Genomic DNA, 13,768 nt, shown 5'->3' with positions numbered 1-13,768 from the left:
AAATTCGCCAAAGGTTTCCTGATCTCATTGCCAAATTTGAAGAAATTGTGTTGGGCAACTTGGAGTGACCGGTGAGCCCGGGTATGTATGATCGTGTTCAACCTGTGAAGGATGGAGTGATAAGCTCTACTAGTCTCGGGAGTGGGCGAGGACACCATTTCCGCTTTTAGTTGTTTCAATTGGGATTCTAGCTGTAGAATGTCTCTATCCATTTTCTTTGTCCTTGTACTGAGGTAGGCGATTATATCCCCCCTTAAGACCGCCTTTCCTGCTTCCCAGTACAGGTGTGGTGTGTCCACATGTTGGGCGTTGTAAGTTTTATACTCTTGCCGTTTACCCCTTTAAAATGTCTGAAATTCTTTGCCTTAAGGTGATTAGGGAATCTCCACATTTTGCTCCCTCCACTATGACCCCTGATCTGCAAGAGCGCGGAAACTGGGGAATGGCCTGAAATTACGGGTATTTCAATATCAGCTCGTCTGACCATCTGGAATGCCACCCTAGCAACTAGTATGTAATCTATCCTAGAAAGCAAGTTGTGGGGGTTAGAGAAAAACATGTAGTCCTTTTCCGCTGGGTATAAGACTCTCCAAATGTCAAGGAGGTCCAGCTGCTGACACATATATTCTACCCCTTTAATGTGTCTGTTTGACAGTGCTTTTCCTGGCAGTGATTTGTCCATAGTTGGGTCGTGTACCCAGTTAAAGTCACCTACTACAAAAAGGAGACCAGTCATATGGGACATGAGAATGTTAATAACATGTACAAAAAAAGTATGAGAGTTGTCGTTGGGAGCATATATATTGCAGGTGGCTACCTTCTGACCCCTCCAAGTTCCTATAACTAGCACGTAACGGCCATTTGGATCTACTAGCGAGTTTTCTAGTACAAAATCAGCAGCTTTGTGGACAAGGATCACAACCCCTTATTTGCGCCCTTGTGCTGGCGAATAGATACATTGTCCTACCCAGTCTCGTTTCAATTTAAGATTTTCCTTATCTTTGAGGTGCGTCTCCTGTAAGCAAGCTATTTCTACCTTCATTTTTTAAAAATGATTGAGAACTTTTTTCCTTTTTATCGGCGTTCCCATGCCGTGGACATTCCAAGAAATCAGTTTTGTCATGTAACCCCTAGTGGCAGGTTCTGTGCAGTTATCTGCAGTAGCTGGTCAAACCAGGGATAGGTGCCCCAGCCTCACACCCCTGCTACGACTGCTTTGTAGCTCCTTCCCCTCCCTCTGAGCCAACCCGTATGTGGCCTTCACCCCACGCTGTCCTGTCACCCCAACTCCCCCTTGCTTTTCCTTTACTCCATGTCCCCACACTAAATGCCTGATGGTGACTAACAGATGCCTCCACTGACCCTCCCCTAACCCCCCTCCCCTTCCCTCCCACCTCCCACCTCACCCTCCCATCCCCAACTGTCCCCATAATTTAACATAGATCATCCTCTCTGAACCCAGAGAGAGAGAGAGGGAGATCACATACTAGAGTGTCCAGGTTCCCCATACCCGCAATCCCGCACCTTTGCCATATTTGGGTACATCACCATTGAGTCCCCAACCTAGTAAGCCCTTCGGTATCCGCAGTCCTCCAGTTAAACTGTTCAAAGAGAAGGGGAGCAGGAAGAAACAGATCCGCTCAATTCTGGACCCGAAGGCATCAGCGCAATCAGTAAAGAAGGTCAATAAAGGAGACTTTAGCCCAGTGTGTGTTTATGCCTTTAGCGGGAAAGCGGCCCCTTCCGATTGATGGCGAGTGCTTCCAAACTCATGTCCTAACCTGACAGTGACTATCTCGCCCGCCTGCCAGCTTCATTCCATCGCTTCTCCTGAAGTGTGTAAGAAGGCCTGTCTCCTCTAAGTGCAGACTATTTAATCGGTGGAAAAGTGGGTGAAGCCTTCGTGGCTTCTACTGATGCCTCCCCTGTAGTAAATGGCTGAAGGTAAAGTTTGCCTGGCGCGCCGCGGGTAATTGTGAGTTTTTTGTGCCTGAGCCGTGGTGTACAGTTTTTCTGGCTAAAAGCTGCAACCCACTCCGGTTGGGCCAGGGGTTAAGTGTTCTAAAGGTGGGTGCTGGATCCATGCTCTGCTAAGCTGGACTAACAACGGTGAAAAAATGGTGAAGTCTTTAAGCTGCCTTCGGTCTCGCTGTTCTGGCATTTATTTGAGTTCCTGCTGCACGAAGGCCTGGGCTTCTTCGGCGTGGTTTGGTTTCCAGCTCTCCCTTAGGGCATCCAGCTCTTTTGGAACCAGTACTGGGATTTGGCACCATGATTCTCTATCTATACCCCCTCCCAGCTCATGTAATGCAGTCATTACAATGACAGTCCTCAGCTATGGAGCATGCTCCTTCTGAGACTGTGCAATCATGGGACCTAAATCCAGCTACTAGCTGTCACCATTGAACGATGACTGGAATTCCATCTGACCCAAGTCCTCTGCATGGCAGTGCACAGCACTACCAATGAGCTACCGGGCCAGCCCAGCTTTCAACATGTCTTTTTTTTTTCTGTATCACTCAACCAAAATGTAAATGTTTAAGGATAATAAGTTTCTGGGCCAGAACTGTGTTACAAGGATAATACTCTGTGAATAATGTATATTAATTATTTAATGTATGTACTTATTAATTATTTGGATTTATTACCCACCTTTTTGAATAAGAAATTCACCCAAAGCAGGGTACAACATATTAAAATAGCAACATACAATTATCGGGTGTAACATATTAGAATTTCAGCATAAAATCGAAGCTCATTAGTAGCTTAACAATATTAAAGTGCACATTAAGGACTAAATAAATAAATCAACATACTGGCTAAGTGTGTGCAGCAGCTCAGCAAAATATGAATGACTAATTCAAAATAAATTCACAATAAACAAGTAACGCCTAAGTAAAACAATAGGCTTTAACAGTATGTTTGTGTTTATACCATAGCTTTGAACCCTGATAGATACAGGCTGCAAAATGATCAAGGTCACACTAGCTTAGCATGATTCTACAGCTGCAACTGCCATTGCAGAATCCTTGCCTCTCCAAACTCCATGGCCAAGCACTCTATCCCATATTTACTCCATTGCTGCGGCAAGTGTCTCGTCTATTTTCCTCCTCTTGCAGCTTGTCTCCATGTTTAGCCATATAGCTTTGTTTAATTCTGAGCTATACTGCACTGAAAGTACCCCAGTATGCTTACAAAGAGAAGAAGGAAGTGGAAGGGGAAGAGAAAGAGGGCATGCTGTGGGAAAGGGGAGGGAAGACCAGCCTTGGGAGTAGTGGAAGATGTACAGTATCTTGTAAAAGTCTTCTCAACCTTGTACATTTTTCACTTTCTGCTGTCTAAAAAAAAAATACAAATCAAAATACATTAAAGAAGGTGTTTGTTTCTCTGATCTATACAACACACTTTATACTTTTATCATGAAAGAACAATTATAGAAATATTATAAAAGTAATTAAGAATAAAAAAACAAAGTCTTGTTTGCATAAGTTTCACACTCCATTACTCAATACTGGGTGGAAGACCCTTTTGCAGCAATAACAGTCACGAGTTGCTTTGGCTAATTGTCTCCCATATGCAGAAACAGGTGCTAAATAATCCTGTATAGAAGCATCAATATAGTATACCCAGTAATATAAATAATCAAGGAAAGGGAAACTGTATCAGCTTATAATGCAAGGTTGAATCTACAGTCTTATGCCTGCAATGGGATCATATCAAAAGTACTGAGTTATAATCATTAACAGTTTTCCTTTATATCCTCGTTATGCATGTGCCATTTCCAGTTGTGATGTTATTAATGTATGTGCCAAAAATCATGACTGCTTAATCCACCTAACCGATTCTACTTATCTAAATAAAAGCTGTGAACAAAGCTCAAAAAGTGTGCCACTTATAATTGACTAGTGAAAGAACCCTGACATTGCCAATGTTTCAGCACTTAGTGCCTACTTCAGGGGGCCTTTATAATTGCACTCTGTAAATATAAAGAACAGCAATCACAATCTACTACTCTGCTAACACCTCTTAATTCCAACAATGTTCAAAAATCAAAAGTCAAACCTTTTTACGGACACAGCTTCTCATACAAGTTAAAAATGGTGTCCTCCCACAGCTACAGTTTGTTAATGTTTTATAGATTCAATGCACTGACCCAATCAGAGCTTATGCATGCAAAGCAGTTCATTTAAATATGTTCTTTTTGGCAAAAATATCACCAAGATATTCCCACAATAAGCATATATTGCACGTTAAATGCTTATTACAGTTTAGTAAATGTACCCCTAAGTTTGTATCTTAGGCAATGGAGGATGTGACTTGCCAAGGTTACAAGGAGTAGCAGCAGGATTTTAACCCTGATTTCCCTGGTTCTTAACCTGCTGCTCTAACCATTAGGCTACTCTGTACTCCACTCGCTTCATACAATAGAAACAGTTTGATTCTTCATCCAGGAGCATTTGAATCTGCTCAGCTATTGTGACTAGGATTCTGTTCTACTTATTATGGGCTTTGCTAAGGTAGTTTATTGAACCAGAATTAATTTAGGTTTGCTATGACAAAGGGAGTAAAGACTTATGCAGTCAAAGTTTTCTTTTTTTATTCTTACAGAATTACTTTTGGAATATTTCTATAATTCTTTCATTATGAAAGTGTAGCTCAGTGAAGATTTATGATTTTTAGACAGCCGAATATGAAAAATGTCCAAAGGTGTGAAAACCTTTACAAAGCACTGTAACAGAAACATATTATGGAGGAAAAGATATTATGGAGGAAAAGAAAAACAAACTTAGTTTAGGCTGAATCTGTAGTGGAACAAAAGAAGAGAAAAGGAAAGGTATGAGCGGCTGAGATAGACTGTTTTATCTTCTCTTCTCCCCCTAAACACTCTAATACTACTGCTTTCAGTGTCTCTCTGCTGTCTGTCAGGATATTATATCTATTGCTCCTCAAAGAGTTTGGACAAGTATTGATCAATCTAACCTTAGTGAAACAGCACATCAGTGTTTGAGCTCATCAGGCACACTGTTGATAAATAGCTGTTAATCCAGGGTCTCCCAAGCCTGTCCTTGAGACAGTCGGGTTTTCAGGATATCTACAATAAATATCTATGAGAGAAATTTGCATATGCTTGGTCTCCAGAGTTTGCAAATGTATCTCATGCATATTAATTGCAGATATCCTGAAAACCTGATTGGCTATGGGGCCCCTGAACAGGTTTGGGAAGCCCTGCATTAATCCTGTATTTTTCTTTGCAGGCAACGGTGAGAGCAGAACCCAGTGATGTTCAGTTCTCAGTGATGAAGACTGATGAAAGAGCATCAGGAGAAAGCACAGTAAGAGTTCAGTTAGAATCTACTGGACATATCATTCAGCAGTTCCTTAACCTATAGCAGAATCACTCATATTACTTAGAAATATTAGTCCCGAATGTTTTCTGAATAGATACTATGGAATCACAAACAGCAATTTCTACCTTGATCCTTTTAAACGTTACCATGTTGAATAATACTGTATAGGCTACACTGTCTATCTGATTAAGTATCCAAAAGACTGGTGTTTCTCCCTCAGTCACCTGAGAGAGTTATGTTACCAATAGTATTTTATTATCATATTTTAGGGCCCTGTTTATATAAATATCTTTGCCATATATAGTAAATGACAGAAACTCTTGGTAATAAGGACCAAGGTTCATTGGGTATAGACTTCTGCCAATCAGATTCAGTTGTATTCTGGTTGCTTATAGCAACCTAACCTACTTAGTGCTCTCTGATATATCCATGAAGTTACTGCGAAGGGATATTATTCTAATACATGGTTGTACTTTGTGTTTGTTTTTTGACAATTCACAGATAAGTGTGGTGGTTGGCAAAAAAAACTTATTTCTATTTAATTTAAATGACCCAGATAATCCAATTGAGTTGGCATTTCAGCAGCGCTATGGCACCATTGTTTCCTACAAATGGTGAGTGTGTGTGTGTATGTATGTATGTATTTTATCTACTTATATTTTTCCCTCAAAAAGCCTAAGATGACTTACAGTAAATCATGAACTTATATTCTAAATATGACTTCAGTACAATTTGTGGTCAGTAGCCAAGGATCACCCATTGGGTGATAGCTCATGTTTCTTTGTCACCAGCTGAGACTTTGCTCCTTGCTTGATGCCATAGTGCAGCAAGGACTAAGTTTTCAAATACCAGCATGGAAAACTGGAAACATCTTAATGCTGCACTGCAAAGACCTATCCAAACATGTTACACTATGAAAACAGCAACTCAGCCCATTGCACTTTGGCAGATGGTCTTTATCACAGGTTATTAACTTTCTATCTAAAAAAATAAAAATAAAAAAATAATATGATACTATAGTCTAAGTTCATATCTAAGTAAGAACAAATGTCATGCAGGGAAATGGTGGTCTGTTGGAAAGATTAGAACTTGTCCAGTACTGATGGCAAGCAGAAACTAAGGAAGCTACTAGTGTTGAATGATATTTACTCAGAATATTTAGTTGCATTGATTTTTAGACCTACATGTTAGGCTTCTTCCTACCTTTTGAGTCAACATTGGTTATACAAATGTAATTTTTATCTATAATCTTAATTCAGTATTTTCTGTTTGCTGGTCTTGTCCAGATCGTCAGGCTGTCCTGCAATGGGAAGTGGAGGAGGAGATTTGGTTTGATCCCATTCTCTTTCCCTATCTTTTTCTGATTTCTTGAGGCAGTTGAAGGCTCTCCATGTTTTTTCATTGGGTAGAGGTAAATCTGAAATGACACTCTGCCTTGTACATAGCTGGTGTGGTGAAAGTTTGGGTCGATAATCTCAGCCAAAACTTCTTTGGTCTAGAGCAGTGTTTCCCAACTGGTGTGCCCCAGCAATCTTCAGTTTCTCTTTCCCCTACAACAGCTGGCTTATAGGATATTCTCCCACCAGCAGGGGGAGAGAGAGCAATGCTTGTCTGTTGCTGCTTCTGCTTTCCCCTTTGCTGGCTCTCCTCTACAATTGAAACTGCACTGTAGGCTCACAAGTCCTGTTGGTGGTCCTATGCTCTTCCAATTACAGAGGGAAACACTTATTCCCTGTACGTACCAGGATCAGTCCAGACGGTGGGCTATGTCCCCCGTCCAGCAGATGGAGTCAGAACTAAAACTTCTAGGGGAGGTCCTATATAGTGTCCCTTCCCCTGCCTCAATCCTCAGTATAGTTCTGACTCCAGCAGATGTGAGCAGGGGACACAGTGTTCCCCAGCACTTTAGCTTAGTATTTTCCTAGGCCTTTTCTTTTCAGGGGGTTCAAGTAAAAAAAAAAAAAAAAAAGGGAAAGTAGATCAATTTCTAAGGGTTATTAATTTTCCTCCTAGACACATTTATTTTGTAGCAGGCTGCACAGTGAGGACCCTTCCTCCCTGTATGCCGGGTGACTTGCTGACAGGCTGCTTTTACAGTTTTCTGTCTCTTACTTTCTCTGTCGCTCCTTCATATTGAGGGTAAGTGTGGTTTTTTTCTTTGCAGCTTACCGGGAGATCGCTCAGCCGGCTGTGAGCCGGTTCTCGGGGTGCATATCAGTGGGGCCGATCACTCCCCCTCAGGCGCTGTTTCCCGGCTCCTTTCCCCCCCCCCCCCTCCCTTGTGGAGCGAGTGGACTCCCGACCTGCGGCCCCGCGACGATTCATTCCCCGGAGCCGCCAGTCTTCAGGACAGGGAATTCCCTGAAGGTACCTCAGGGTCGGTGGGGGAAAGCTCAGGCGGCCCTCTCATTCGATCGCCGTTGCCGCGCGCGCTGTCACTCGCCCCTCCTCCACCGCTTCGGCCTACCTCGTGACATATGCAGTGCACAGCCCCCTGTGAGGCCGCCGGCCGTCAGGGAGAGCGCCGACCCCGAGAGGACCCTCGTTCGGGGGGTACCTCCGATGGAGAAGACAACCCTCCCTCGGGAGCCCCCTAGGCTGCAGGATCGAGCCGCTTTGAAGAGGCAGGCCCCGTTCCCGCTGAGCGCGGGAACGGCGGCCATTTTGTTTCATGATTCAGACGCTGGACTCTCTGAGGAGGAGGCAGGAGACTCGATCGGGGCCATGCTTCCGGCTACAGCCTCGGGGGTGACATCGGAGGCCGGGGGACACCTGGGGAGGTCCCCGGGCCCGGGATCTTCGGGGTTTCCGGTTTTTTCACCCGAATTTGTAGTGTTAATGCACCGAGCCTTCCTACAGAGCAGGGACTCGCTGGGGGTGACTGGGGGCCCTCCTCCCACAAAGTTGGCTCATTTGGACACCATTTCAGGAGTCAAGGCCCCCCAGGCCGGGGTCCCTCGGTTCGATGAAGGGCCGGGGCCCTCTCGAGATCCCCCGGGGAGTCAGTCGGCTCCGCGTTCCGCCTCGGGAGGGGACGTCCCTCCTGGCGTCTCAGTTGCAGGGCGACGATCCGCGGGTCCTCCGCATTTTTCAGGCTGGGGAATTGGATGACCTCATTCCCCATATTCTACAAGAGATGGACATTGACCGACACCCCCCCCCCCCGGATCTGGTGGAGCCCGACCTGAAGGTCAAGAAGGGGGGATCCTCTCTTGGCGGGCCTTCGGCCGTTGGCTAAGGCTTTTTCAACTCATCACACCATACTACAGCTCATCTCCAGAGAATGGGATACTCCTGAATCCAACCTTAGGGTCAGCAGGGCCATGGAGAAATTGTATCCTCTCTCGGCCGACTTCCTTGAGTTGTTAAAGGTCCCCGCTGTGGATTCCGCCGTCTCGGCGGTCACCAAACATACCACCATCCCCGTCACGGGGGGTACAGCTGAAACGGATCTTCGAAGTCTCAGCATTGGGAATGCGGGCAGCAATTTGCAGTTCGCTCGCGCAGTGTGCGGGGCTTCGTTGGATCCAACAACTGCTTACTTCCCAGTCGCTGCCGGACGCGGAGACACAGCAGGCGGACAGGCTGGAGGCCGTCATTGCCTATGGTGCTGATGCCCTATACGACCTCCTGCGGGTCTTAGCTCGCTCTATGGTGGCGGCGGTATCGGCTCGTCGTCTCCTGTGGCTGAGAAACTGGTGGGCGGATGCCTCCTCCAAGACTAGTTTGGGTTCCCTTCCCTTTAAGGGCAGGTATCTTTTTGGAGAAGATCTGGATCAGATTATCAAATCTCTTAAGGAGAATGCGGTCCATAAGCTACTGGAGGATCGCCCTCGTTCTTCCAGGTATCGGAATCAACACCGATCTCGCCCCTCTAGGCAGCCACCGCCTAGGACACCATCCTCTCGTTCCCACATCTGGAGCCGATCCTTTCGGGGGCAACGTCAGGGCAAGGACGGGCAAGGATCGGGTTCTGCTCCTAAACCCTCCCAATGATGCCAGGGGGACCCACGAGCCGACCCCCCGCCTGGGGGGTCGGCTTGCTCTCTCTTACGAGGAGTGGGTCCAAATCACGTCGGATCAGTGGGTCCTAGATATCCTAAGACACGGCTACGTCTTGGACTTTATACGCATTCCACGAGACAGATTCCTGTTTTCCCCGTGCTGGTCCAGGCTCAAACAGCAGGCCGTCTGGCAGACTCTGGACCAGCTCCTTTCCCTGGGAGCGATAACACCGGTTGCGGCCTCCGAGCTCGGCCGAGGTCATTATTCTGTTTATTTCGTGGTGCCCAAGAAAGAAAGGACTTTTCGGCCAATCCTGGACCTCAAGACTGTCAACAAGTCTCTCAAGGTCCCTCGGTTCCGCATGGAAATGCTTTGCTCCATATTGGTGGCAGTGCACCCAGGGGAATTCTTGGCTTCGCTGGATCTTACGGAAGCATACCTTCACATCCCGATCCACCAGGCTCACCAGCGCTACCTACGGTTCAAGATCCTGGGACAGCATTTTCAGTTCCGGGCCTTACCCTTCGGTCTGGCCACTGCCCCTCGGGTCTTTAACAAGATCATGGTAGTCGTGGCGGCGGCTCTTCACAGAGAAGGTATTCTGGTTCATCCCTTCCTGGACGATTGGCTCATCCGGGCGAAATCCCGAGAGCAGGGTCTTCAAGCTGTGGAAAGGGTGATTCACTTACTTCAATCTCTGGGGTGGATCGTCAATTTTGCAAAGAGCAAGCTCGTGCCATCTCAGTCCTTGGACTTCCTGGGATCCCATTTCGACACGGGGAGGGCGATGGTGTTTCTGAACCCAGAAAGGGCACAGGCGCTTCGCGAGCAGATCCGCGCCTTCATGAGACTCGAAACTCCCACGGCGTGGGACTATCTGCAGGTCTTGGGCACCATGGCATCCACCATAGATCTGGTCCCGTGGGCCTTCGCTCACCTGCTGCCTCTTCAGAGGTCGTTACTCTCCAGGTGGAAGCCAGCGTCACGAGAATACCAGGCGGTCCTGCCGATCCCACAGTCGACGTTACACAGTCTCCACTGGTGGTTGGACCCTCGGCGGCTCGCCCAGGGGTATCCCTGGAGGCTCCAGATTGGCATCCGTGGTTACTATTACCCAGTCTGTCTGGCTGGGGAGCGGTCTGTCGGCACAGTTCGATCCAGGGCCGATGGTCGGCGGAACAATCGAGTTGGCCCATCAACCGACTAGAGACCAGGGTGGTTCGCCTAGCCCTGCGGGGGTTCCTCCCTCTGGTACACCGATGGGCGGTCAGAGTCCTGTCCGACAATGCGACCACGGTAGCCTACATCAATCGGCAGGGGGGCACGAGAAGCCATCTCGTGTCATTGGAGACCGACAGCCTGATGGAATGGGTGGAGCTCCACCTAGAGCGCTTAGCGGCGTCCCACATCACGGGCGTAGACAACGTACAGGCGGATTTTCTCAGTCGACAACGCCTGGATCCCGGAGAGTGGGAACTGTTGGAGGAAGCCATGAGGCTGATAGTCAAGCACTGGGGAATCCCACGCGTGGACCTGATGGCAACCGCCAGAAACACGAAGGCACCCCGCTTCTTCAGTCGCAGAAGGGAGCACGGAGCGGAAGGTGTGGATGCGCTGGTCCTACCGTGGCCACACCAGTGCCTGCTGTATATGTTCCCACCATGGCCTCTGGTGGGAAAGGTCATACAGCAAGTGGAGACGCATCGGGGGTCGGTAATACTGGTGGCGCCGGAATGGCCACGTCGCCCGTGGTTCGCAGATCTAATCCATCTGAAGGTGGAAGGGCTGCTTCGTCTCAGTCATCTGCCGCGGCTCCTTCGCCAGGGACCAATATTTTTCGAAGGGGCAGATCGCTTCTGTCTTGCGGCTTGGCTTTTGAGAGGCGCACGTTGAGGCGTCGCGGTTATCCTGAATCTGTTATTTCTACTCTCTTACGAGCGCGCAAGACGTCCACCTCGGTCACTTATGTCCGGGTATGGAAGGTCTTCGAGGAGTGGTGCGTATCCCACGAGATCCAGTCGACTCAGGCCTCGGTGGCTCAAATTCTCTCTTTTTTACAGGCAGGCCTAGATTTGGGCCTGACTTATAACTCGCTCAGGGTACAGGTGGCAGCTTTGGGGGCCTTCCTTCATGAGGGAACTACTAGTTTGTTGTCGTCCCATCCGGATATCATCCGTTTTCTGAAGGGAGTGAGACATCTGAAGCCTCCAATCCGTCCTCCTTGTCCGTCGTGGAACTTGAACCTGGTTCTCCGGGCGCTCTGTGGTCTTCCTTTTGAGCCACTGCGTGTAGCTACGGATAAGGACTTTACGCTTAAGACTGTCTTCCTTGTAGCGATCAGCTCAGCGCGGCAGATCTCGGAACTACAGGCTCTCTCTTGTCGGAAGCCATACCTCCGTCTTGCGGCGAATGGGGTTTCTCTCCGCACGGTGCCATCCTTTCTGCCCAAGGTAGCCTCGGCCTTTCACCTCAACCAATTGGTGGAACTGCCCTCGTTTCCGTCGGCTGAGTCGGGGGATCTACACAAATTGGATGTGCGACGATGTCTCATGCACTATTTGGAAATCACTAATGATTTCCGTCTGTCGGATCACTTGTTTGTCCTTTGGTCCGGTCCAAGGAGAGGCTGTATGGCCTCCAAACAGTCCATCGCTCGCTGGCTAAAGGGGGTGATTGTAGCAGCGTATATTGGAGTGGGTAAGCCCCCTCCACTAGCTGTCAAGGCTCATTCTCTCCGGGCTCAAGCTTCTTCCTGGGCGGAGAGCACGTCGGTGTCGGCCCAAGAAATATGTAGGGCGGCGACTTGGAAATCGCTACACACTTTTGCGAGACATTATCGCTTGGATGTGCGGGCACTGCCGGGCGGGTCTTTTGGGGACAAGGTCATTTGCACAGGGCTGTCCTCGGCCCGCCCATGATTGGGAAGCTTTGGTACATCCCACCGTCTGGACTGATCCTGGTACGTACAGGGAAAAGAAAATTATTCCTTACCTTGCTAATTTTCGTTCTGTAGTACCAAGGATCGGTCCAGACCCCTCCCTATGCCGGGGGTTTATTAAGGTGGGACATCCCTGCTCTCCTTGTCCATTTCAGATATGTCTCTGTTTCTGTTTATCTTGGGCTTTCTAAGAATTTTGCCTCTCGCTGACAGTTAGGTCTGCAAGTTCATGGTTCTGTTATGGGATCCTAGTTTTTTATTGGCGGCTGGTTGTTCAGCCATTCTGTTTTCACAGTTTTTGCACTTGATCCCTCTGGGGTGGTCTCTTCTCTTCTGGGCTTTGCTAGTCTAGATACTGAGGATTGAGCCAGGGGAGGGGACACTATATAGGACCTCCCCTAGAAGTTTTAGTTCTGACTCCATCAGCTGGACGGGGGACATAACCCACCGTCTGGACTGATCCTTGGTACTACAGGAACGAAAATTAGCAAGGTAAGGAATAATTTTCTTTTTACTTATTTACCTATCATTTGCATTTGTATAGTGCTGCTTGATGTATGCCGCACTGTACACTGGTGATAAATATTCAGGTATAACAAGTTCCTGCCACAAAGAGTTTACAATCCAAGTGGGTATCTAAAGCAGTGGGAGATAAAGTGAATTTCCTAGCGTGTAGCAGATGGACTCAGGGCCAATGGGTATAGTGTGCTCCTGATAGCAGTTGGAGACTGAGTCAGATTTCACTCTGATGTCAGCACTACATATACCCGTGACGAGGCTCTGATCTTCAGTTTTTTTCCGACTCCATAGCAGTTCAGTACGTCACACACGCTTGCACAGCGTTAGAAAACCAAACTTCAAATTTAAAGAAGAAACAGAGAAAACCTTATCTCCAAAATGAGCCCCATTCTCCTGCGGTGATACCTAAGGGTCCCTCCCCCAGTCGAGATTTCCTGAGGTGATTTCCGAGATCCCTCAGAAGTAAGCCTCGGTCCCGGCGTGGACTTAGCCCCCGGGAAAGGGAGCGGCTGAGAGGCAGTCTCAGTTCGGTAGCCGATCCGGCTTGGACTTAGCCCCCTGAAAAGGGAGCGGCGGAGAGGAGGCGGGTGCAAAACCGAGCGCGGCGGTGAAGGTAATTCCCTCTCTCCCCACAGCCGGAGACCACCCGGCAGAGGACAGGAAAGCCATCTAAGATAGCTAAGAGTCCAGCTCTCTGTCCGGCGCAGCCCGAGGTGACTTCTGTCCTGTGCCTGCTATGCGAAGAAGCTCGGGGGAAACAGAGACAATGACCCCCTCAGCCTGTAGAGGACTCCGGATCCACCAGCGAGACTACCCCGGACCTCTCTGTTCCCGACTCGGCCCCCCCACAGTGGGGGCCCTTGGGGAGCGCCGTCGGACCCAATGCGGTCCCAGGCAACTTCAGCTGGGCGGGATTCTTCATTGAGCTGCATTCCTACATCCACGCACAGACAGGCTA

The 13,768-nt window shown here is 48.2% G+C and overlaps 1 protein-coding gene across 3 annotated transcripts in view; it reads left to right on the top strand.

The window, feature by feature from the left end:
- The window catches only part of WDR19 (WD repeat domain 19), a 410,737-nt gene that overhangs the window by 80,684 nt on the left and 316,285 nt on the right, over positions 1 to 13,768 (top strand). For all 3 annotated transcript variants that reach the window (XM_029589326.1, XM_029589343.1, XM_029589335.1), the window contains exons 7-8: positions 5,256 to 5,333; positions 5,850 to 5,962. In XM_029589326.1, coding sequence (XP_029445186.1) covers positions 5,256 to 5,333; positions 5,850 to 5,962 — 191 coding nt within the window. The remainder of the gene's footprint in view (positions 1 to 5,255; positions 5,334 to 5,849; positions 5,963 to 13,768) is intronic.

The sequence above is a fragment of the Rhinatrema bivittatum genome, chromosome 1 (genome assembly GCF_901001135.1).
Source record: "Rhinatrema bivittatum chromosome 1, aRhiBiv1.1, whole genome shotgun sequence".
NCBI lineage: Eukaryota > Metazoa > Chordata > Amphibia > Gymnophiona > Rhinatrematidae > Rhinatrema > Rhinatrema bivittatum.
This window is presented reverse-complemented; position numbering and strand designations above follow the sequence as displayed.